The sequence below is a fragment of the Carcharhinus amblyrhynchos genome, chromosome 1, assembly GCF_965287045.1.
Source record: "Carcharhinus amblyrhynchos chromosome 1, sCarAmb.v2.hapA, whole genome shotgun sequence".
In the NCBI taxonomy this organism is placed as follows: domain Eukaryota; kingdom Metazoa; phylum Chordata; class Chondrichthyes; order Carcharhiniformes; family Carcharhinidae; genus Carcharhinus; species Carcharhinus amblyrhynchos.
Genome location: NC_137324.1, coordinates 18,962,901 through 18,989,946, shown reverse-complemented (window position 1 = coordinate 18,989,946; position 27,046 = coordinate 18,962,901). Strand labels below are relative to the sequence as shown.

Here is a 27,046-nt window from a genome sequence, read left to right as displayed (position 1 = left end):
TGAATTCCACAGATTCACCACCATCTGGGTGAAGAAACCTCAGCTCAGTTCCAAAAGGAACTTATCCTCAAACTGTGGTGCCTATTTCTGAACTCCCCCACCATCGGGAACAGAGCTTAGACATTGATGGATCTAAGAATAACCAGTTGAATGAGGAATATCAGCTATGATTGGATATTTGGATATTATGTTCAGCATAAACACAGAGGTGCAAAACTAGTTGCAAATCTTTTCCTGCATATTGGATATTTGCCAAGAAAACAAAGACAAGAGTTTTAAGAAGCTGATTTCTGTATGATCAGTGATGAGAGTGTTGAGTTGAGTGATGAGATCCTGAAACAGTTTGCAGAATGGCTCCATGCTGTCTCTGGACACAATGTAAAGAACCATGTTAGCAGAATTGGATGGTGCAGCGCTTTTGAACCTCGTCTTTTCACTTCAGAGACCCGAGTTTAAATCTAGTCCCAGCTGCGAGGATGACTTTCTTCTTTCTCCTGAAAGTGTGTCATTTAAATTAATTTGAGTGCCTTTCAACCAAGTTCAATACAGCGTAACAGAAAACAGTAACAAAATGAGAATTGTTTTTATAGTTGCTGAAGTGGCTGGTATTGCAGATGGAAATATTACCCTTGTGGCTTTCTCAAAATGGAATTAAAGCAGTGTTGGAGCAGTACAGTATATTTTCCATTTTATTCTATACCCAGCTTTGTTGCGTTCACTTAGTACTGTCAATGTCTGCACAAGGTAAGATTTTCACTCTTCATCACTGACAATGCTTTCTGTATTGGGTAAAATTGAACACACAGAGGTGACAGTCATTTTGCCCACCAACTGGGGAACCAGTGAAAGCCCCACGTTGCCTCTTTTTGGGATGACTTGCCAAACTAAGTGCCAATCAAGCCCTTAACTAGGGGTGGCACAGTGGTTAGCACTACTGCCTCACAGTGCCAGGGACCCTGGTTCAACTCTGTGTCCATGTGGAGTTTGTACGTTCTCGCTGTGTCTGCGTGGGCTTCCTCCGGGTGTTCAGATTTCTTCCCACGGTCTGAAAGACCTGCTGGTTAGGTGCATTGGCCATGCTAAATTCTCCCTCAGTGTACGTGAACAGGTGCTGGAGTATGGCGACGAGGGGATTTTCACCGTAACATCATTGTAGTGGTAATGTAAGCCTACTCGTGACACTAATAAATAAAATATAAATAAATAAATAACTGGGCAGTGACAGACATTTCCCAGGGTTAGAAGCCCCACTTACCAAGAGAGCGATCTGCAACCCTTTGTTGCTTAGCAGCACCACCGGGGAGGCATAGTGGCTGTTGTCAGGGTTACACATAGCCAAGGATCTCCCATGGATCCAGGTATTGGTGAGAGTGATGGAAGGGTTCAGGGGTTACAAACTAAGAGGGGAGAGGGCCAGCAGTAAGTTTTTTTTTAAAGTTTATTTATTAGTGTCACAAGTCGACTTAAACTAACACTGCGATGAAGTTACTGTGAAAATCCCCTGCTCGCCACACTTCCCTGTTCAGGTACACTGAAGGAGAATTTTAGCGTGGCCAATGCAGCTAACCAGCACGTCTTTCAGACTGTGGGAGGAAACCTAAGCAGACACGGGGAGAACACGCAGACGCCGCATAGACAGTGACCTAAGCCAGGAATCGAACCCGGGTCCCTGGTGCTGTGGGACAGTAGTGCTAATCACTGTGCAAGGTGGAGTGAATGGCTCTCAGAGGGGACCCACCCCTTCCCAAATGCAGGGTGTCTCAGTCAGGCACTGAATGTGCCTTTGTAAAAAGCATTAATTGCCCACTCAAGCGCCTGATTTGGCAATGGTGCAGGAAGGCCCCATGAACTCCATGGGGGACAGTAGTGGGAACACAGTGCGGTTCCCAGCCAGCACATTCCCAAGTGAAAAGTTAACCCCTCCCCCCGCTCCTCCCTTATTAACCCCCCCAAAGGGGAGGGCATGATTTTCTTACCCAACTCATCTAAAAGAGTGTTGTCTCAATTGGACTTTGGATACATTGAAATCAGTCTACAATTAACGCCCTTCTGCTACATAAAATGGCTCACTTAAGAACATAAGAACATAAGAAATAGGAGCAGGAGTAGGCCATCTGGCCCTTCGAGCCTGCCCCGCCATTCAATAAGATCATGGCTGATCTGTCGTGGCTCAGTTCCACTTTCCCGCCCTCTCCCCATAACCCTTAATCCCCTCTCTTATCAAAAACCCATCAACCCGCTTCTTAAAAATATTTAGCGAGGCAGCCTCCACCACTTCAACGGGCAGAGAATTCCAGAGATTCACCACCCTTTGAGTGAAGAAGTTCCTCCTCAACTCCGTTCTGAACCGGAGTTGAGGAGGAACCTTTATCTTGAGGCTGTGCCCCCTAGTCCTACTGTCTTTTTTGAGCGGGAAGAGTCTTTCCACCTCTATCCTATCCATCCCATTCATCATCTTATACGTCTCAATGAGATCTCCCCTCATTCTTCTAAACTCTAACGAGTACAAGCCTAGTTTATTCAGCCTCTCCTCATAGCTCAACCCCCTCAACTCCGGTATCAGCCTAGTAAACCTCCTCTGCACTCCCTCCAAGGCCAAAATATCCTTGCGCAGGTGCGGCGCCCAAAACTGCACACAGTACTCCAGCTGCGGCCTCACCAATGCCCTATACAGCTGCAGCAAGACCTCCCTACTTTTATATTCAATCCCCCTCGCTATGAAGGCCAGCATCCCATTCGCCTTCCTGACCACCTGCTGCACCTGCAGGCTGGGTTTTTGCGACTCATGCACAAGGACCCCGAGGTCCCTCTGCACCGTCGCCTGCTGCAGTTTTTTGCCCCGTAAGTAATAGTCACTTCTTACACTGAGAAGCACTTGTCATTTTCCCATAGTTGCTGCCACTAGTGAAGCAATTTATCGCAATGAGGCATTGTCCTTCCCCTCACTAAGATGATCAACTGCATAAAAATATCAAAAAAACTACTTGGGCTGCCTGGCCCAACCGGTTTATTTGATAGTAATCTCACAAGCTTTCGGAAACGGTGTTCCTTCGTCAGGTGTGTGGAAGCTTGACACCGTTTCCGAAAGCTTGTGGGTTTACTATCAAATAAACTGGTTGGACTCTAACCTGGTGTTGTGAGACTTCTTACTGTGTTTACTCCAGTCCAACACCGGCATCTCGACATCATGGCCCAACAAGCCCATTGCTTTTCTAGAGATTAGCCACTTCCATCTTTCCTCAACAACAGCACCAGAATTCTTAAGAAACACATCCAGTTGTTTTATAAACTCATTTACACAGCACATTTCAGCACCCATCTATCCTGATGTCTTCCATAAATCCATCGGGTGAGAACATTTCCTCAAAAGGCATTAATTTGCCGTCATCTGAGTGGGGAAAAAGATACAGAAGTCTGAGGTCACATGCCAAACGACTCAAGAACAGCTTCTTCCCTGCTGCCATCGGGCTTTTGAATGGACTTACCTCTCATTAAGTTGATCTTTCTCTGTACCCTAGCTATGACTGTAATACGACATTCTGCACCCTCTCCTTTCCTTCTCTATGAAAAGTATGTTTTGTCTGTATAGCACGCAAGAAACAATACTTTTCACTATACGCTAATACATGTGACAGTAATAAACCAAATCAAACCAATTGCGCTAGTGTGAAGACATCACAACAATACCCCATCACTGGAAAAACCCTCGCCAGTCTGGCACCAAAATGTCCCATTCGTCGCACAGAATACCCAGGGAGTTCTATCATTTACGGACTTGTGTCTGATAAGGTTTTGATGCAGCTTGTGGAGATGATTCTCAGAGCATGCCTTGGGCTGATATTTTAGTTCATTTGTATTGTGCCAAAAGTCACAGCTGGCAATGCAAACTCATTTTCTGGGAGCACAGATGAACGTAGTTACTCTCTCTGCTCTCTGTGCTGCAGTGCATATTCTGAAGTAGAGTGCAGTGACTCGTTTTGTGCGATGGAATTTCATGTATAAGAGTATTAGTGGAATGCCTGCTCAACCCCCCGGTGCACTCTTTACTCATCTGGCACGACCGTCCTGTCGGCTTCATAAATCAACTCTTGCTGCAGTATTATCTCATCTGGTGCAACCACATTGTCAGCACCATTGGGCAGGGTGACTTGTTCAGCAGTAGCAACCCTTCTTTCGTGTCACCGTTTGACATATGTCAATGTTTACACTTCATCCCCCCCCTCCCCCGTTGAAATGTTGTCCCTCGAAGACCAGATGCCATGCTGTTGGGGAACCGTGTGGGTCAGTGCGGCTGCCTGTTGACTTTAACCATGCAAACTGTGTGCAGTGATTTGTAAGAGCCATCCTCCCTCACTGTTGCTGCAGAGCAGTCGGGTGTGCTGAGCACTTAGGGTGAGCCAATTGACCCTTGACTGACTGAGCAAGTAAAGGGGCTCATTCAGGCTTTGCTGTCTGCCCCGAGTCCAGTGCCCTTTCCCCAGGCAGTGACGGGGAGGAGCTCAGTCACCACTGTGCAACCTTGATCCCGGTGATGGATTACACTTCAGCTGGCTTTGTGAAAGAAGCGCTAAATTCACGTCAGTAAATGAACAGCTTGTCAATTAGGGGCCTCGTTCTCATGCTTCACAATCACTGTTCATGACCGTTCTGTCGCACGCCTCCCTGGCACCATAAACAATCCGCCTGACAGGTTCTGCCTGTAAGTTCCGATGTGTTGCACTGACGTGACCTCCCCCGCACGTGCAGAGTGCCACTGGTAGGAATTGATGTTTGGAGTTGTGGTGCGGAGAGTGGGGAGGTGTAGGATAGGTAATCAGCCTCTTGCTGTTTCTCCTTGTTGAGAGATCTGCCGGTGTTAGTTGCTTCGGTGAGTTGCATTTTCTGGAGCCTGAGTGATCTTTGTTACCGTCAAACCTGATCGACTCTACTAAATGGTGGCGTCGTCTTGGTTTGAATTCTTGCTGAGATCTCACATTTTATCCTGAGGCAGCATTTTCTTTCTGCTGCAACCAATATAAGAGCAAAGAACAAAGAAAATGACAGCACAGGAACTGGCCTTTCGGCCTTCCAAAGCCTGCACCGACCATGCTGTCCGAATGAACTAAAGCCCCTTACCCTTCTAGGGACCATATGCCTCTATTCCTATCCTATTCATGTATTTGTCAAGATGCCCCTTAAAAGTCACTCTCATATCCGTTTCCACTACTTCCCCCAGCAGCAAGTTCCAGGCACCTATTACCCTCTGTGTAAAAAAACTTGCCTCGTACATCTCCTTTAGACCTTGCCACTTGCACCTTAAACTATGCCCCCTAGTAATTGACTCTTCCGTCCTGGGAAAAGCTTCTGACTATCCACTCAGTCCATGCCCCTCATAATCTTGTAGACTGCTGTCAGGTTGCCCTACAACCTTGATATTCCAGTGAGAACAAACCAATTTTCTTCAACCTCTCCTCATAGCTAATGCTGTCCATACCAGGCAACATCCTGGTAAATCTTCTCTGTACCCTGTCCAAAGCCTCCACATCCTTCTGGTACTGTGGTGACCAGAATTGAAGACTATATTCTAAGTGTGGCCTAATTAAAATCCTATGAAGTTACAGCATGACTTGCCAATTTTTAAACTCAATGCCCCAGCCGATGAAGGCAAGCATGTTGTATGCCTTCTTGACTACCTTCTCCACCTGATTGTCACTTTCAGTAACATGTGTACCTGTACACCCAGAACCCTCTGCCATTTACTGATATTTCCTATCTGTATTAGACCTCCCAAAATGCATTACCTCACATTTGTCCGGATTAAACTCCATCCGCCATTTCTCCGCCCAAGTCTCCAACTGATCTATATCTTGCTTTATCCCCTGATGCTCGTCATCGGTATCCACAAAATCACCAGCTTTGTGTTGTTCGCCAACTTACTAATCAAACCAGTTACATTTTCCTCCAAACCATTTATATATGTTAAAGGCAACAAAGATCCCAGCACTGATCCCTGAGGAACACCACTTGTCACAGCCCTGCATTCAGAAATGCACCCTTCCACTGCTACCCTCTGTCTTCTTTGACTGAACCAGTTTTGTATCCACCTTGCCAGCTCACCTCTGATCCCATACGACTTCACTTTCTGCACCAGAAGGACCTTGTCAAAGGCCTGTCATGATCTTAATGAATGGTGGAGCATGCCCCAAGAGCCAAATGATCTATTCCTGCTCCTATCTTCTATGTTCCTGAGTGAGAGATGAACTGAAACAAGCTCAGCAACAGAGCTGAGCTGTCCCCAGTGCAGCTTGACTTGACAAGAGATGCTGGAAGGGCCAAAATTCCCAATCTGTTTCTCGAGCCTGGTGTTCGCAGATCCTGGCAGTGCCTCCATCTCAGTTTGAAACCTTGTTGGGTCCTGGCCCCTGCCCTCTCCTACCCTCGACCCTGGCATTAAAGGAGCACCCAATCTTTTAACACCAGATTCCATGCCAAGTAATGAACCAGGGAAGGTTACAAAAAAGGGGAAGGTCGCGGTGAAACTGAGTCAACAATATAAATACATAGGCTGAAAGTAGGCATTATGCCCAGTGAGAGGTTCAACCTGTTAGCAATGACACAAAGAGGGTGTTGCCTATCAAAGCAAAACTTTAAAATGAGCACATTGCAGAGAATTTTGTGTTCAATTGATTCTTGCAAGAGGCGGAGAGCAGTAAACCTACTATATGGGCTAACATCCTACTGGGAACAAAACAAAAACAATTCCGCCTTCTAGAGAAACTTGAAGCACAATTGGATGAGATTATGGAAGTGGCCAGCAGAGAGCTGACTAAGTTACAGATCAAGTGACCCTGTCACTGATCATCAGACAGGAATTTCAGCCCTCAGTACAACTGTAAGCTTAACTGCCATGAGGCTACCGTTATAAATAATGCATGTGTGTCCGTGTGAGAGAGAAAGAAAACTGCTGATATTGTACGTAGTCCCTTTCAAATTAATTGTACTGTTTTTCACCCTACTCTTTGGGAAGGAATTCTGGCAGCCTCTTGTGTAACTTTCTGAGACTTTAAAAATGCCTCCAGCCTTCTAGATACTTCAGATTTTCTTTTGGGTTATGCCCCATCTGTGCTCTTAAGCAGATGTAAAAGATCCCATGGCACTATTCAAAAATGCTAAGAAGCCATCTCCCCTGCCAGTATGTTTTGAACTAGGGGTAAAAGGGCCAGATTTTTTTGTAAAATCTTTCCGAATTTGCAGTAGGTGTGACCCAGGTCTGCAAGTCTCACTCCCATTTACTGTATATGCAGTTTTCTCCAATGTGCCATCAGGCAGACGGGAAGCATGGTGGTTAGCACAGCTGCCCACCGCGCCAGTGATCCAGGTTCAATTCTGGCTTTGGTCATTGTTTGTGTGGAGTTTGCACGTCCTCCCTGTGTTTGTGTGGGTTTCTTCCGGGAGTTTCGATTTCCTCTCAAAGATGTGTAGGTTTGGTGGATTGGCCGTGCTAAGTTGCCCCTTAGTGTCCAAAACTGTGTAGATTAGTGGGGTAAATACGTGGAGTTATGGGGATAGGTACTGGGTGAGATTATTGTCAAAGAGTTAGTGCAGACTCGATGGGCTGAATGGCCTTCTTTTGCACTGTCGGGATTCTATGATTCTAAGTAAGAACTCAGCAGGGCCATTTGAACTCGGTGCTTTTGCCCATTAAAGAGGCTGTGAAAGAATTTGCTGTCCTTCATGCAGGTTCTAAATAGAGATTTGTTTGGTTTTGTGAGAGGTTAATCACCTGAGGAGATTTAAAAGCTTTGAATGGAGTTATGAATGGGAGTTCTTTTTACTGTTGAGTGTGTAGGATGAGGGCCGTATTAGATTTGCCTATCGAGATGTACCTTTCTGAGTCTCGTGCCTTGCATGCTCTAACTGTTCTGATAGACCTTAGAAGAGATGATGAGAACGAAAAAGGTCAGCTGGCTGAGAAGGGAAACCCAGAGAAATCAAAGGGCAGTGAATGCAGCTTCTCAGCAAATGAGACAAAAACTGGCACGCCAGAGTGGGACCCCCCAGCCACACAAAACAGTATTCAACCACGACGCAAAACATCGTCGCATGAGATGGAAGGCTGCTAAGACAACTCGCGTGGAGGTTATTGATATATGTAAAGAAGAGCAGAAGTTATAATACGGATGCAATCATTCTCTGTTATTCTCCGCTTTCTGTCCTAGCCAATTTTTTATCCATACTGCCATTAACCCCATGGACTTCAATTCCAAATAATAGAAAAAAAATCTCTGGGACCTTTCTTGTGGCAGGTAGACAGTACAATAAGTTGACATGGATTTCTGAGGAACGATAGGTTTGATGGGCCAATTCGCTCCATTCTTCTAAATGTATCCAAGTGTCTCTTTTTCAGAAAGCTATTGATTTTTTCTCTCACCTTTCTAAATAGCTCAGAAACAGTAAACTTGTCATACTATTCAAATCCAAAACTGGCACAGATGGATGTTGATCCAAGTCTCCAGCTTATTTCTAATGATTCAGTGGCTAATAGTTCTGAGCAGTCTGATGTACATCTAAAATGTGTGATAAACCAGGACTCTGGGAGAACCCCTGTCTTGCTTTGAGTTGTGCCATGGATCTTAGGTCAGCCAAGAGCAAACTTGGTGCTTCGATTTACATGCTCATTCCATCAGTATACCACTGGAGTGTCAACTGTTGTGTTATGCTCAAGCCCTGTAGCGGGACTCCCAATGTGCTGACTCTGAGGCAAGAGACCCATCACTGACCCAAAGCTGCCACTCTCTATTGGGATTAAGCACTTGGTTTGGATGCACAGGCTGTCCACATTCACCTTTAGTGAACTCTCTGGACCTCTGAGCTGGAGGTTATCCAGAGACCCAGGGTAATGCTGTGGGAACCTGGGTTTGAATCCCTTCACAGCTGAGAAAGAACTTTGAATTCAGTAAAAATCTGGAATTAAAAATCTAATGATATTCTTGAGGGTTTGAAAATAGGTAAGTCCCCTGGGCCGGACGGGATTTACCCTAGGATTCTCTGGGAGGCAAGAGAGGCGATTGCAGACCCTCTGGCTCTGATCTTCAGGTCGTCGTTGGTCACAGGTGTAGTGCCAGAAGATTGGAGGATAGCGAATGTTGTCGCATTGTTTAAGAAGGGGAACAGAGACTTCCCTGGGAATTATAGACCGGTGAGTCTTACTTCTGTTGTGGGCAAAGTTTTAGAAAAAATTATTAGGGATAGGATTTATAGTTATTTAGAGAGTAATGAATTGATTGGAGATAGTCAGCACGGTTTTGTGAAGGGTAGGTCGTGCCTTACTAACTTTATTGAGTTTTTTGGGAAAGTGACCAAAGAGGTGGATGGGGGTAAGGCAGTTGACGTGGTATATATGGACTTTAATAAGGCGTTTGATAAGGTTCACCATGGAAGGCTTCTGCAGAAAATGCAGATGTATGGGATTGAGGGTGATTTAGTTAATTGGATCAGGAATTGGCTAGCAGATAGGAGACAGAGGGTGGTGGTTGATGGTAAGTATTCGTCATGGAGTTCGGTTACAAGTGGTGTGCCTCAGGGATCTGTTTTGGGGCCACTGCTGTTTGTAATTTTTATAAATGATCTGGATGAGGGTATAGTTGGGTGGATCAGTAAATTTGCTGATGACACCAAAGTCGGAGGAGTGGTAGATAGTGAAGAGGGGTGTCATAGTTTACAGAGAGACTTGGACAAGTTGCAGAGCTGGGCCGAGAGGTGGCAGATGGAGTTTAATGCGGAAAAGTGTGAGGTAATTCACTTTGGCAGGAATAACAGATGTGTAGAGTATAGGGCTAATGGTAGGACTCTGAATAGTGTTGATGAACAGAGGGATCTAGGTGTATGTGTACATAGATCCCTGAAAGTTGGGAATCAAGTAGATAAGGTAGTTAGGAAGGCATACGGTGTCTTGGCGTTTATTGGTAGGGGGATTGAATTTAGGAGCCGCAACGTCATGTTGCAACTGTACAAAACTCTGGTGCGTCCGCACTTAGAGTATTGTGTGCAGTTCTGGTCCCCACATCATAGGAAGGATGTGGAGGTATTGGAGAGGGTGCAGAGGAGGTTTACCAGGATGTTTCCTGGTATGGAGGGAAGGCCCTATGAGGAGAGACTGAGGGATTTGAGGTTGTTTTCGTGAGAAAGAAGGCGGCTAAGAGGGGACCTTATTGAAACATACAAGACGATTAGAGGTTTAGATAGGGTGGACAGTGATAGCCTTTTTCCTCGGATGGAGGAAGCTAGCACGAGGGGGCATAGCTTTAAATTAAGGGGTGGTAGTTATAGGACGGATGTCAGAGGTAGGTTCTTTACCCAGAGGGTGGTGAGGGATTGGAATGCCCTGCCTGCTGCAGTTGTAGATGCACCTAATTTGGGGGCGTTTAAGAGATTCGTGGATAGGTTTATGGGTGGAAAGGGATTGGTTTAGGTCAGAGGGTCATTGCTTTTTTAATTGGTCGGCGCAACATCGTGGGCCGAAGGGCCTGTTCTGCGCTGTAATGTAATGTTCTAATGATGACCATGAAACCACAGTTGATTGTTGTAAAAGCCTGTCTGGTTCACTAATACCCTTTAGGGAAGGAAATCTGCCATCCTTACCTGGTCTGGCCTACTTGTGACTCCAGACTCTCAGCAATCTAATTGACTTTTAAATGACCCCTCAAAGGTAACTAGGAATGGGCAATAAATACTGGCCGGCCAGTGACACACATATCCCATGAACAAATATTCCAGGTTTACATATCAGTGACATGCGCAAATTTAATTTTGCACAGTTGCACAATCCTAGGGTGGGAGCCATTTGGTAAAGAGACTTATCAGCTGTGACTGCACTTTCCGTTGTTTTTTCTTCTTTATTCCACACACCATCTCACACTGTGTGCATAGCATGCATGAAACAATAGTTTTCACTGTATGCTAATACATGTGACAATAATACATCAAATCAAATCACATCTTGGGTCTGAACCTCAAACAGATGTCAGGCAAAACTTTTCTATATGTGTTTTTTTAAAACTAATTCATGGGCATGGCATCACTGGCTGGGCCCGCATTTACTGACCATCCCTAGTTGTCCAGAGGGCAGTTAAAACTCATTGCCATAGTCCTAGAGTCACATGTAGTCCAGACCAGGTAAGGATGGTAGAATTCCTTCCCCCTAAAGGGGCGTCAGTGAACCAGATGAGCTTTTCCAACAATCATTTCATGGTCATCAGTTGATTCTTAATTCCAGATATCTTTTATTGATTTCAAATTCCACCACCTGCCATGGCAGGATTTGAACCCAGGTCCCCAGATCATTAGCTTAATCTCTGGATTAATGATAATATTGCCAGGCCATTGCCTCCCCTTGGAAGATCTGAAGTACAGAGGGGAACTGTTTAGGTGCAGCCCACAGACTACAAGGTGGGCTTACATTGTGAATTTGCTGACATTGTAAGGAGTTGAGGAAGAACAAAATAGCCAATCACCACCTCTCAGTGCTGCCTTGCGAAACTGCATTCAGCCTAAAGCTTGTATAAACCCTCAGCTACAAAAGTGATTTTGAGCAAAACCATTTGTTGCTTCCCAAATTATACCTTTGAAATCCACCCTCTGTAAAGCCATATCAGCACACCTGGGGCCGCCATCCCCACAACACACGAGTTAGCCCACTATTCGTGGTGGTCATGAAAGCAAAATATTGGTCCTTGGGGGCAATCACAGCTGGAAATCATGCTGCAACAGGCAAGTGACCCTTTTGAGGACATTATAGAGGTGAAGATTGGATAAGGACAAAATTGGAGTGTAAAGGTTGTTATGAAGTTATCGCTCTTTAGTTTTGAAAAATGATTTATAAGACCTTCAACTGACTGAAAATTCTACAATTTGGAATGAGACGGAACAAACGCGAGACCACCTTCCAAGGTGAAGGTGAGAAAATCACACAAGCGTCATATCACTTTCTTTGGGCTTAGTGGCTAATAAACTTGCTCTTTCTTTGACTGAAGGAAACCTTGTTTGATTAAGGTTCACTGCGTGGATAATAAAAGCACATTTGGATTTGGAAAAAGCATCCGCGAGAAAAATATATGATTTCCATTGACTGCACTTTTGCTAGGCAGCCCAGGGAAGGTTCACAAGGTTAATTCCTCGTATGGAGGGATTCTTTTATGAGGAGAGGTTGAGTTGGTCAGGCCTGTACTCGTTGCAGTTTAGAGGAATGAGAGGTCATCTTACTGAGACATTTAGGGGAGAGCTTGGCAAGGTGAGGCAGGCAGTTCAGGCAAGGATGTTACTGGCACTGTTCTGCCGACAAAATCCAGGCGTGAAGCCGATTTCCAATTTAATTGTAATTAGTGAGACCGGGATGCAATATTCCGGGCTCACGCCCTTACTTGCTCGCTGGTAGCAGTCTGCACTGGCAAGGATCACACATATGGTCCCCATCAATGAAGATCAGACTTAATGGGCTCAACGGTGTGACCAGAGACCATTGAAGTACATCCCCACCCTGGGGTGGTTGGGGGCATGGCTGGACAGTGCCAGCCTGGCACCCTGACAGTGCTAAGAGGGGCCTGATGGGGCAGGACCTGATGTGAAAGCCTGAGGGTGGCACAGCCTTGATAGGGGGAGAGGCGGTGGGGGAGAAGAGGAGGGTGAGCAGTTCCATAGGGGTGGAGGGAAGGTAGGAACCAAGCATTGGAGGGTGGGACTGTTTGGCTAGGGTGGCAATTAGAAGGGGGGGAAGAGCGGCACAGGCAGTAATCGGGGTAGAGGGCAATTGGATTGGATAGCTGATCAGGACGTGGGGGGAGCAATGTCCATGTCACTGATTGGTGGGGAGGATGGAGCGATGTACGGGGTGGTGGTTGGGGAAGGGGGGAAAGTGTGACATGATGTCTCCCAGAGTACTGTGTAGCCATTTGTTATAAATTGCAGCATTTATTTCAAGGCTTAATTTGCAGTCTTGAACTGAAACAAACAGGTGGCTGGTGCTTAATATTTGATCTGCTTCACTCCTGTGTTTCCACCCTGAGGAAATGATGCACTTATGTTCCTCACAAAGCTACCCTTTTGCAATTCAACAGGAACAGTTTGTGAGTTTGAGTCAGCTTGGCCCAGTTGGTAGTGCTCTCACCTCTGAGTCGTAAGGGAGTGAGTCAAATTCTATCTCAGGACACATGGAAGGAGGCTGACAATTCCATAAGACCATAAGGTATCGGAGCAGAATTAGGCCATTCAGCCCATTGAGTCATGCTTTGCCATTCAATCATGGCTGATATGATTCTCACCCCCATTCTCCTGCCTTCTCCCTGTAACCCTTGATCCCATTATTGATCAAGGATCTCTGCAACCTCCTCGTAGCTCACCCTCCCAACTGGATTTGTGTCATGGAGTCATAGAGGTTTACGGCGTGGGAAAAGACTCTTCGGCCCAACTTGTCCATGTCGCCCCTTTTTTTAACCCATAAGCTAGTCCCAAATGCCCATGTTTGGCCCATATCTGTCTCTAGCCATTTTGCTCATGTAACTGTCTAAATGATTTTTAAAAGACAAAATTGTACCCACCTCTACTACTACCTCTGACAACTTGTTCCAGATACTCACCACCTGCTGTGTGAAAAAATTGCCCTCTGGACCCTTTTGTATTTCTCCCCTCTCACCTTAAACTTATGCCCTCTAGTTTTAGACTTCCCTACCTTTGGGAAAAGATATTGACTATCTACCTTGTCTATGCCCCTCATTATTTTATAGACGTCTATAAGATCACCCCTCAGCCTCCTACACTCCAGAGAAAAAAATCCCAGTCTATCCAGCCTCTCCTTCTAACTCAAATCATCAAGTCCCAGTAGCATCCTAATAAATCTCTTCTGCATTCTTTCCAGTTGCACATTCTTTAGTTCCTTCATCTAAATCATTAATTTGGAATGTGAACAGTGGGGGTCCCAGCACTGATTCCTGTGACTCCCAACTAGTCAGTGCCTGCCAATTGAAAAAAGACCTGTTTATTCCTACTTTTTGTTTCCTGCCTGAAAACCAGTTTTCTATCCATCTCAATACAATACCCCAATCCCATGTGCTTTCAGTTCACATGCCAATCTCTTATGTGGGACTTTGTCAAAAGCCTTCTGCAAGTACAAAAGGACCACATCCACTGGCTCCCCCTCACTAACACTACTAGTTGCATGCTGAAAGAATTCCAGTGGATTTGTCAAGTCACCAATTTAAGACAGAGATGAGGAGGAATTTCTTCTCTCAGAGGACATTGAATCTCTGGAATTCCTTACCACAGAGGGCTGTAGGGATTGGATCATTAAGTATGTTAAAGGTTCAGCTAGAGAGATTTTTAATCAGTAAGGGAATCAAGGGTTATGGGGATAAGGCGGGGAAAATTGAGTTGAGGATTATCATATCAGTTCAGTCATGATCTCATTGAATGGCAGGGCAGATGGGCCGAAAGGCCTACTTCTGCTTTTACGTTTTATGATCTTTTGCTCGGGATTCTTGATACCATTCTCAGTTAAATGCTGCCTAAATATTAAGGACAATGACTCTCACCTCACCTCTGGAGTTCACCTCTTTTGTCTACCTTTGAACTAAGGCTGTCATGAGGTCAGGAGCTGAATTACTCTGGTGGGACCCAAATTGAACGTCAGTAAACAGGTTATTGCTAAGCAAATGTTGCTTCATAGCACTTTTGATGACCCTTTCCATCACTTTATTGCTGATCAGAGTAGATTGATGGGATGGGAGGCAGATGGAGGTAATTGCGCAGGTTGGCTTTCTCCTATTCCTTGTTTAGAGGTCATAGCTGGGTAATTTTCCACATTCTCAATATAAGTCTAATCTTCAGAGGATGGGAGCTAGGAGTGGGGATGGGTTGGAGGGAGGGTGGAGAAGTGATGGAATTTCAGTATTAGAGCCTTTATCTTTCCTAATTGGAATTCTAGAGCTGCAGCACTGAACTTTCAATGTGCTTGTCCTGTTCATAGAATCATAGAATCCTACAGTGCAGAAGGAGACCTTTCGGCCCATCGAGTCAGCACTGACCACAATACCCCCCCAGGCCCTATCCCCATAGCTCCATGTATTTACCCTAGCTAGTACCCCTGACACGAAGGATCAATTCAGCATGGCCAATCCACCTAACCCACACATCTTTGGAGTATGAGAGGAAACCGGAGTACCCAGAGGAAACCCACGCAGACACAGAGAGAATGTGCAAACTCTGCACAGATAGTGACCTGAGCTGGGAATCAAACCTGAGTCCCTCGCGCTTTGAGACAGCAGCGCTAATCACTGTGCACCGTATTAACATGTTCTTAAAATAAACAGAGAATATATAAGTGGGTCAAGTAAAATCCAGTGAATTCTTAATTTCTCATAGTAACAAAGGGAGCCAGGAGTTGTGAAGTTTTCCCTCGTACCTGGGATATCGGGTATTCTACTCATTATTACTTTAGATCCTATTATGGCGCAATACAGGGAACAACTTAATTAAAATGTAATACATAAAATAAATCTAGCTCAAATGATAATCATTACAAGCGCAGATGGTGCTTTAAAACTCTTCACTATTTTTATGAGTTGCCCTTTAACTCTTTTCGGCATTGTTTGAAAAATTTGGCTGGGTATCTGCAGAATGATGAGCACTTGAGTGAGTTATAAGACGCTTGTTAAATAACGAGACTTCTGACGACAATGGAAACCACAAGAGTGAAATGTAAGTTGGTTATAAATCTCAGCCTCGGAATTAAAGAAAACTAAAGAGTGAGCGAATCTAATCTGTTCTAATTGATTTTCAGATTGGATGGGGAACCTGACCCCTTACAAAAGACCATAATATGTAAGAGCAAAAGCAAGCCATTCAGCCAATATGCCCTGCCATTCAATGAGATCATGACTGATCTGATATGATAATTGCCAACTCCATTTCCCCTGCCTTATCCCCATAACAATGGAGCATCACGGTGGCACAGTGGTTAGCACTGTTGCCTCAGAGCACCAGGGACCCGGGTTCGATTCCCAGCTTGGGTCACTGTCTGTGTGGAATTTGCACATTCTCCCCATGACAGTGTGGGTTTCCTCGAGGTGCTCCGGTTTCCTCCTACAGTCCAAAGATTTGTGGGTCATGTGGATTGGCCATGCTAAATTGGCCGTTCGTGTCAGGGGACTAGCGAGGGTATGTGCATGGGGTTATGGGGATAAGGCCAGGTGGGATAATGGTCCATGCAGACTTGATGGGCCGAATGGCCTCCTTCTGCTCTGTAGAATTCTGTGATTCTGTGATAAGCAGTAAAATTGCCTTACTGATTAAAAATCTGCCTGTCTGAACCTTTAACATACATAATAACCCAACTTCTACAGCCCTCTGTGGTAAGGAATTCCACAGATTCATCAGTCTCTGAGAGAAGAAATTCCTCCTCATCTCTCATCTTAAATTGGTGACTTGACAAATCTACTGGAACTCTTTGAGGATGTAACAAGTAGTGTTAATGAGAGGGAGCCAGTGAATGTGGCCCTTTTGGACTTGCAGAAGGCTTTTGACGAAGTCCCACATCAGAGATTGGCATGTAAAGTGAAAGCACATTGGATTGGGGTATGGTATTGAGATTGATAGAAAACTGGTAACAAAGAGTAGGAATGTACTTTATCTGTGTCGCTCACACAATGCTACCTTTAAATGTAAATGTTCTAATTGGGTCAGAGGTCGTCATTTAAAACTGCGGAATTTCCTCTCGCAGAGGGTAGTGAATCTCTGGAACCCTCTGCCCCGAAGGGTAGTGCAGGCCAGATCATTAGGAGTATTTAGAGTGGAGGTGGATAGATATTTGATACATTGAGGAATAGTGGGCTGTGGGGAAATGGCACGGAAAAGGAGTTGAGACCAGCATAGGTCACCCATGATTGTATTGAATGGTGAGGCAGGCTTGAATCATAGAATCCCTACAATGCAGAAGGAGGCCATTTGGCCCATCGAGTCAGCACTGACCACAATCCCATCCTGACCCTATCCCCGTAGCATTTAACTTTGCTAGTCCCCATGACATTAAGAGACAGTTTAGCATGACCAATCAGCCTAACCCGCATATCTCTGGACTGTGGAAGGAAACCGGAGCACCCGGTGGAAACCCCCACAGACACGGGGAAAACATGCAAACTCCACACAGACAATGACCCGAGCCAGGAATTGAACCCTGGTCCCTGGCTCTGTGGGGCAGCAGTGCTAATCACTGTGCCACCATGCCATTGAAGGGCCTGGAGGTCCACTCCTGCCTCTATTTCCTGCGTTGTGTGGAAGACGTGCCCAATTGGCAGTGCCCAGCGTTATTACCAGGCGGCAGCAGCTGCTGACAGAGTGGGAGGGACAAAGGCAGATGGCAGCCATGCCACTGCCTTGCAGAGAAGAGGAGGCAGCAGCACTTCAGAGGGCCTGCAGTCTCACCGTGCATGCAAGTGGCCACTTGGCCAAATGAAAGGCATCATCCTCAATCCAGCACACAATCCCCAAGGTGCCGAGATTTTTCACCGTGTTAAAATAAACTTCAGTTTGTGCCCGCATTGAACCCAACAGCTGTGCACCACTGTGTATCGGCCAGCTTGGACTCACTGATCTACAAATTGAAAATTGCATTCACTCTCCCTGGGACACAAACAAGTTCCTCAAGTAGCTTTTCAGGTTCCTGACTCTCTCTGTCTCACACTTGCTTTGAAAATGTGAGCGCGATCTGGAGGTTTTGAGATCTAGGAACGCAGTCTTCAATCTGCATCTGAATCTGCACTTGCCCCCAGAGTGCGTTGAAAACATAAGAACATAAGAACATAAGAAATAGGAGCAGGAGTAGGCCATCTAGCCCTTCGAGCCTGCCCCGCCATTCAATAAGATCATGGCTGATCTGTTGTGGCTCAGTTCCACTTTCCCGCCCTCTCCCCATAACCCTTAATCCCCTCTCTTATCAAGAACCCATCAACCCGCTTCTTAAAAATATTTAGCGAGGCAGCCTCCACCACTTCAACGGGCAGAGAATTCCAGAGATTCACCACCCTTTGAGTGAAGAAGTTCCTCCTCAACTCCGTTCTAAACCGCCTCCCCTTTATCTTGAGGCTGTGCCCCCTAGTCCTACTGTCTTTTTTGAGCGGGAAGAGTCTCTCCACCTCTATCCTATCCATCCCATTCATCATCTTATACGTCTCAATGAGATCTCCCCTCATTCTTCTAAACTCTAACGAGTACAAGCCTAGTTTATTCAGCCTCTCCTCATAGCTCAATCCCCTCAACTCCGGTATCAGCCTAGTAAACCTCCTCTGCACTCCCTCCAGGGCCAAAATAACCCCAATGCCTCCCTGAGAAATGTAGATCAAAGAATTTGATAAAATTCTGTTATAAATTTCAGCATTCACTTCGAGGCTTAATTTGCAGTCTTGAATTGAGACAAACAGGTGGCTGGTGCTTAATATTCGATCTGCTTCATTCCTGAGGAAATGACGCACTTACATTTCCCACAAAGCTACCGTTCTGCAATTCAACAGGAACAGTTTGTGAGTTTGAGTCAGCTTGGCCCAGTTGGTAGTGCTCTCACCTCTGAGCCGTAAGAGAGTGAGTCAAATTCCATCCCAGGACACATGGAAGGAGGCTGACAATTCCATAAGACTGTAAGAGATAGGAGCAGAATTAGGCCATTCGGTCTATCGAGTCTGCTCTGCCATTCAATCATAGAATCCTTACAGTGCAGACAGAGGCTATTTGGCCCATCGAGTCTGCACCGACAACAATCCCATCTTGGCCCTATTTCCATAACCCCGCTGTCATGATTGATATGATTCTCATCCCCATTTTTCTGCCTTCTCCCCATAATCCTTGGTCCCCTTATTGATCAAGAACCTACCTATCTCTGCGTTAAAGACAGTCAATGATCCGGCCTCCACAGACCTCTGTGGCAATGAGTTCCACAGATTCACCACCCTCTGGCTGAAGAAATTCCTCCTCATCTCAGTTTTAAAGGAATGTCCCTTCACTCTGACGTTGTGCCCTCGAGTTCTCGTCTCTCCCACTAGTGGAAAACCCTCTCCACATCCACTCTATCAAGGCCTCTCAGTAGTGTGTAAATTTCAATTAGATTCCCCCCCGCGCCCCCCCCCCCCCACCCCTCATCCTTCCATATAGGAATGCTGCATCATCAGAGGCACCATCCTTCCAATGGAATAGTAAACCAAGGCTCTGAGACATGGAGGTTAAAGCTGGCATTATTAGAAGGAAAGCATTTGTTTCAGATACGCAAGTATACTTCAGCCAGAATGTAACCACCACCAGTAACACACAACCACTGAGTACTGCGCAGCTGGATGTGATGTCTCTCGGATAAACATTACAGTGAGGCTTTGTCTGGCCTCAGGCCGGAGTAAAAGAATCCCATGGCACTATTTCAGACAAGTCAAAAGAAAAAAGGAGGCATTTGTAAGCTTTAAGAAACTAAAGACAGACAGAGCTCTCGAAGAGTATAAGGGAGGCAGGGAAGCACTTAAACAAGGAGTTACGAGGGCCACGAGGGGCCATGAAACATTCTCGGCAAACTGGGTTTAGGAGAATCCCAACATGTTTTATAAGTATATAAGAACCAAGAGAATCATAGAATCCAACAGTGCAGAAGAAGACCATTCAACCCTTCGTGTCTGCACCGACCACAATTCCACCCAGACCCTATCCCCATCATCCCATGCATTTACCCAAGCTAGTCCCACTGACATTAAGGGATAATTTAGCATGGCCAATCCACTTAACCCGCACATCTTTGGACTGTGGGAGGAAACCGGAGCACCTGGAGGAAATCCATGCACACACGGACAGAGTGTGCAAACTCCACTCAGACAGTGACCCAAGCTTGGAATGGAACCCAGGTCTCTGGTGCTGTGAGGGTAGCGAGGGAAAGGGTAGGTCCACTCAAGAGCTGGATTGATCATAGAACAGTAAGAAGTTGAAGTCCAACAGGTTTATTTGGCAGCACAAGCCACAAGCTTTCAGAGCACTGCTCCTTCATCAGATGGACTTTAACCTGGTGTTGTGAGACTTCTTACTGTGAATCATAGAACCCTACAGTGCAGAAAGAAGCCCTTCAGCCCATCAAGTCTGCACCGAACAAAATCCCACCTAGGCCCTACCCCCATATCACTACATATTATACCCACTAATCCCCCTAACTTACATATTCCTGGACACTAAGGGGCAATTTCTTAGCATGGCCAATCAATCTAACCCGCACATCTTTGGACTGTGCTTACCCCAGTTCAACGCCGGCATCTCCACATCTTGGTCATAGAAGACAGAGAGTAGCAGTGAAAGGATGTTTTCCTGTCTGGAGACCTGTGATCAGTGGTGTTCCACAGGGATTAGTGCCGGGACACACTCTGGTGTGTAATATATATATAAATGATTTGGAGAAGAATGTAGGTGGTCTAATTGTTAAACTTGTGGATGATACAAGATCTCACCTCTGAGTTGTAAGGGTGCAAGTCAAGTTCCACTCCAGGACACATGGAAGGATGATGATCAGAGGCACCATCCTTCCAATGGAATAGTAAACCAAAGCTTAGAGACATGGAGGTTAAAGGCTCTTCCAACCCCTTGGCCAGAATTTTACATTGTTTGAGGAGATATGTGTTTGACCTGACAGCACGTGAATTCGTAAGTGGAGACGATGAATGCATGTCCGAATATAATTGTGCACTCACGTGGTATTGCACGCAGCTGGCACACGCACCAGTCGAAAGCAAGCCTGCCAACAATTAGAATAGAATCATAGAATCCCTACAGTGCAAAAGGAGGCCATTCAGTCCATTGAGTCTGCACTGACCACAATCCCACCCAGCCCCTATTCCAGTAACCCCTCATATTTTACCCTGCTAAGGCCCCTGACACCAGGGTTAATTTAGCATGGCCAACCAACATAACCCTCACATCTTTGGACTGTGGGAGGAAACTGGAGCACCCAGAAGGAACCCACACAGACACGGGGAGAACGTGCAGACTCCGCACAGACAATGACCCAAGGCCGGAATCGAACATGGGCCTCTGGCACTGCGAGGCAGTAGTGCTAACCACTGTGCCACTGTGCTACCCCAATTAACAGTTAAGCATGTGCAATTTAGTCCATTAAGGAGTCAATTCAAAGCAATTTTACAAGGCCCATCCCCTTTAACTTTTGGCAGGAGGGGCCAGTCAGCCAGACAGCCTGCACAAATATGCTACAACCTCGTTCCAGCGCTGGATGAAATGTCCAAAGTTAAATATAGTAAGAAAATATCTGGGGACTAGTATTTTTTGGAGCTCTGCTGTGAGCTGCTTAAATGTGCTGAAAAGATACAGTTTGATGCATTTTTTTCATCTCATTTAATTTGCAGAGGTCTCAGGCCCTGTGAGGCAGCTCCACAGCAGCTGTGCACCTTCAGGGAGCTCTTTCAGATCACTCACCCACATTCTCACTTGTCTCTGTGCCCATGCTCTTCTCACAACCCGTACCCATTTCCATGCCCTGCCCCATCCCACACCTGGCAGTGCTGAGTCTTTCTGGATGACTGCAAATTGCCCACCAGTGTGAAATCATGCTGTTGGGGGGCTAATCGCAGCAGGAAGTGCCTTTCGTTCCGCCATTCCCATGTACTCAACGATCGCAGAATTTAGACCCTTGAGAACATTTTGAGTAGAAACTCTTTATCATAATTAAACAAGGATGACTGGCTAAGATAGCTGTGTATGTTGTCCCATACTTTTCACCCTTGTAGGATTCAAAGCTACTTAAACCTAATAGGTATGCCCTTTCCTTTGTAATAGTTGTTTGCAATGCTTGACTCAAAGAATCATAGAAATCCTACAGTATCAAAGGAGGCCATTCAGCCCATCGAGTCTGCACCAACTGCAATCCCACCCAGGCCCTACTTCCATACATTTACCCTCTAATCCCCTGACACTATGGGACAACTTTAGCATGGCCAATCAACCTAACCCGCACATCTTTGGACTGTGGGAGGAAACCAGAGCACCTGGAGGAAATCCACGTAGAGAACCTCCGAACTCCACACAGGCAGTGATCCAAGCTGGGAATCGAATCAGGGTCTTTAGTGAGGTGGCAGTGCTGACCACTGTGCCACTGTGCTAACCACAGCACTTGTAACATAACCAAGCATCCTCAGGCACTTCACAGGAGCATTCTGACACAAAACCTGACACCGAGCCATATAAATAAAAACAAGGCAAGATGCTTGCAAGTGAAGTCAAAGTTGTAGGCTTTAAAAATTGCCTAAAAGGAGGAAAGAGATGCATAGAGGCCGAGGAGTTTAAGGACGATTTTCCAAAGCTTAGAGCCTTGGCAGCTAGGGGTAGACATGCCAATGGTGGAGCGATTAAAATTGGTGTTGCCCAATACAGCAGATTTGAAAGAATTTGGATACCTAGGAACTTGTGGGCCGGGAGGAGATGACAGAAATAGGGAAAAAGCAAGGCTATAGCGGGATTTTGAAAACATTTTAAAATCTTGATTATTCTCCCACCCCACCTCGTCCTGTTCTCCTCCCACTGCTCAAATTGCTTTGGCCAACCCGTCGCTCTCACTTTCTTAACTTTGGTGCTTCTAATGAAATACTAACTGGATTTTCCTTTTCAGATGCTGCTGCAGATTCTGTTCTTATTGTCACCTCAACTTCATTGTTATGCAGGGTTGGTCTAGAATTCAAAAGAGAACATGCTAGAAAATCTCAGCAGGTCTGGCAGCATCTATTAGGAGAGAAAAGAGCTGATGTTTCAAGTCCAGATGACCCTTTGTCAAAGCTTTGACAAGGGATCAACTGGACTTGAAACGTCAGCTCTTTTCTTACAGATGCTGCTAGACCTGCTGAGATTCTCCAGCTTATTCTCTTCTGGTTTCAGATGCCGCAGTAATTTGCTTTTATCTTGCACTAGAATTCTCTTCCTCCTTACACACGCCGAGAGATGTCTTGTTGGTTCAATGTTCCCAGAAATTATGTGTAAAGACTTTTGCAAAATCCCAGTCCAATAATAACAAAAATTCTAAATTTTACTTCAAAAAATAATTTTGTTGTCATTTTCTTTTCCTAAACTAGAAGATTCACTTATTTCTTCATTTTGTTTTCCAATATCTTGTAGGGGCAAGGGTCCGCTAAAAAATACATCCGATGTCATCAACGCAGCAAAGAAGATCGCGGAAGCAGGGTCTAGGATGGATAAACTAGCTCGAGCTGTGGCTGACCAGGTAGTGCATTTGCTTATGTAACATTAACGGGTGATCGAGTGGTCACATGCGATGGTGAGGGATCAGTGACAGTGATGGGCCTACTCTTTTTCCTTACAGTTTCCTGATTGTTGAACACTTGCACAAGCAGAAGACATTGGTCATCTGATTGGGGGCAGTTTGAACTGAACCCACCCATTGGGACAGTCAGAAGTCTCACAACACCAGGTTACAGTCCAACAGGTTGACTTGGTATCACGAGCCTTCAGAGCACTGCTCCTTCATCAGGTCAGTGGGCCTGATAAAGGGACAGTGCTCCGAAAGCTCGTGATTCCAAATAAACCTGTTGGACTTTGATCTGGTGTAGTGAGACTTCTCACTCTGCCCACCGCAGTCAAACACTGGCATCTCCACACCATGGCACCCACTGGGAAACACATAGTCAGGCACTACATCTGTTTTGCGCTCGGCCCAGTCTTACTCTCTTCTGAAATCAATGTGGAAATTTGGAATGTGAGATTTGGGAAGAGTCTTCAATTCCATGGGTTTAGCTTGAAATTATTCATAATTGCCCGTGTCTAGAGCCCCACTTGTTGCACAGGGAGTGGCAACGCAGTATCAGAATGAAAATATTTCTGATGTTCAGGAGAGAGCTGCAGTGAAGAGAAAATGGCCACAATTTTACACATCTGGCCTGGGCGTGCGCCCCACGTAAAGTGGCATGGGAAGATGTCAGGAGCATTTCCTGATGTTATTGGGCATGTGTGAGACTTTGAGATTGGTGATCACTTGTGCAAACTGGATGCAAGCATATGGACAATTAAAGGGCCAGTTAAAGCCATTAAAGTTTAATTATTATACAATCTACATTGCAAAAGGAGGCCATTTGGCCCATCAAGTCTGCACTGACCACAATCCCACCCAGGCCCTATCCCCATAACCCACATGTTTACCCTGTTAATCCCTCTGACACTAAGGGGCAATTTAGCATGGCCAATCAACCTAACCCGCACATCTTTGTTTTGGGGGAGGAAACCGAAGCATCCAGAGAAAACCCATGCAGACATGAGGAGAATGTGCAGATTCCACACAGTGACCCAAAGCTGGAATTGAACCCGGGTCCCTGGTGCTAACCATTGCGCCACCATATTGCAAGTAGCATTAACATGAACACTGTATTTACGATGAACACCAGTGTTCACATTAATACTGCAGTGAAGTTACTGTGAAAATCCCCCAGTCGCCACACTCTGGCACCCATTTGGGTACATAATCAACAGAGCACAATGTCAAGCTATTGACCAATGCCATTTTCAGACATGTCCAGACATTCCCCAACTACTGGCATGTCTGAAAATGGATCAACATCTGGCATGTGGGACGCTTTTAAGTGTAAGTTGATAGGGATTCTGGACTGGCACATTCCTGTAAGGATACTGGATAAGTGTAGCAAGTTTTGGGAACCTTGGATAACGAGAGATATTGTGAGCTTAGTCAAAGAGAAGAAGGAAGCATTTGTCAAAGCTTGATGGCTGGGTACAGAGGAAGCAAGTGCGGAATACAAGGAAAGTAGAAAGAAACTTAAGCAAAGAGTAAGGAGAGCTAAAAAGGGTCACGAAAAAGTGTTGCCAGCAGGATTAAGGAAAATCGTAAGGCTTTTTATACATACATAAAGAGCAAGAGGGTAGGCAGGGATAGGGTTGGCCCAATCAGGGACAAGGGAAGGAATCTATGCGTAGAAATGGATGAGTATTAAATGAGTACTTTGCGTCAGTATTCACCAAAGAGAAGGACTTGGTGGATGATGAGCCTGGGAAAGGGTGCGTAGATAGTTTGAGTCATGTTGAGATCAAAAAGGAGGAAGTATTGGGGTTCTTGAGGAACACTAAGGTAGATAAGTCCCTCAGGCCTGATCGGATATACCCCAGAATACTGACAGAGGCAAGGAAGGAAATTGCTGGGGCCTTGAGAGAAACCTTTGAATCCTCAATGGCTACAGAGGAGGTCCCAGAGTTAATGTTATTCCTTTGTTTAAGAAGGGTAGCAAGAATAATCCAGGTAATTACAGGCCGGTGAGCCTTACATCCATGGTAGGGAAATTATTGGAGAGAGTTCATTGAGACAGGATTTATTACCACTTGGAAATAAGTGGACTTATTAGTGAGAAGCAACATGGTTTTATGAAGAGGAGATCGTTTCTCACGAACTTCATCGAGTTTTCCGCAGAAGTGACAAAGATGATTGATGAGGGTGAGGAAGTGGATGTTGTCTACATGGTCTTCAGTAAGGCTTTTGACAAGGTCCCCTATGGCAGAATGGTGCAGAAAGTGAAGTTGAATGGGATCAGAGGTGAGCTGGCAAGGTCAAAGAATGATGTGGGTATGCCGGCGTTGGACTGGCGTAAACACAGTAAAAAGTCTGACAACACCAGGTTTTAGTCCAACCGATTTATTTGATAATAGACTCACAAGCTTTTGAGGTTTCTCTCTTCGTCAGGTGAATGGAGAGTTCTGGCCTCAGACGGAGCATATAGAGCACAGACAGTTTAGAGATTACTGATTAGAATGCGAATCCTTACACCTAACCTGCTGTTCAAGACCTGAAGTGGCTGACAATGTGAGTGGAAGGAGCACTGATCACAGGTTAAAGCGATGTGTATTGTCTCCAGACAGTACAGTAAGTGAGGTTTTGCAAACCCAGGCAAGTCACGGGGGTTACAGATAGTGCGACATGAACCCAAGATCCCTGTTGAGACCGTCCTCATGTGTGCGGAACTTGGCTATCAGTCTCTGCTCAGTGACTCTGCGCAGTCATGTGTCGTGAAGGCCGCCTTGGAGAATGCTTACCCGAAGGTCAGAGGCTGAATGCCCGTGACCACTGAAGTGTTCGCCAACAGGCAGGGAACAGTCTTGCCTGGTGATTGTCGAGCGATGTTCATTCATCCGTTGTCGTAGCGTCTGCACGGTCTCCCCAATGTACCATGCTTCGGGACATCCTTTCGGGACATCGGAGGGGGCTGGGATCCTGAGTAGAGGGGGTGAAAGTGAGGGGGGCATAGATGGGGACTGCAATGCACAGCATTGTGGGGGTGGGGCGGAGCAGGGTTTGAAATGCGTATACTTTAATGCGAGGAGTATTCGCAATAAAGTGGATGAACTTGCAGCGTGGATCAGTACCTGGGACTTTGATGTTGTAGCCATTTCAGAGACATGGATAGAGCAGGGTCAGGAATGGTTGTTGCAGGTCCCGGGGTTCAAATGATTTAGTCGGAGTAGGGAAGGAGGTAGAAGGGGGGGTGGGGTAGCATTATTGGTCAAGGACTGTATCACAGTGTCAGAGAGGAAGTTTGATGAGGACTTGTCTGTTGAGGTAGTATGGGAGGAGATTAGAAATAGGAGAGGAGAGGTCACCCTGTTGGGAGTCTTTTATAGACCTCCTAAAAGTTCTAGAGAGGTTGAGGAAAGGATTGTGGAGACGATCCTGGTTAGGAGTGAAAGTAATAGGGTAATTGTTATGGGGGATTTTAACTTTACTAATATTGATTGGAATTGCTATAGCTCTAGCTTGTTAGAGGGGTCAGTTTTTGTACAAAGCGTGCAGGAAGGTTTTTTGACTCAGTATGTAGATAGGCCAACTAGAGGTGAGGCTATATTGGATTTGGTGCTGGGAAATGAGCCAGACCAGGTGCTAGACTTGGAAGTTGGTGTGCATTTTGGTGATAGTGACCACAATTCGGTTACGTTCACCTTAGTGATGGAAAGGGATGAACCTCAGGTCAGTAGTTTTAGCTGGGGGAAGGGTAAT

General features: G+C 45.7%; 1 protein-coding gene across 2 annotated transcripts in view; it reads left to right on the top strand.

Moving 5' to 3' along the window:
- Positions 1–27,046, top strand: part of ctnna2 (catenin (cadherin-associated protein), alpha 2) — a 1,308,817-nt gene that overhangs the window by 1,148,917 nt on the left and 132,854 nt on the right. For both annotated transcript variants that reach the window (XM_080195424.1, XM_080195512.1), the window contains one exon: positions 23,158–23,263. In XM_080195424.1, coding sequence (XP_080051550.1) covers positions 23,158–23,263 — 106 coding nt within the window. The remainder of the gene's footprint in view (positions 1–23,157; positions 23,264–27,046) is intronic.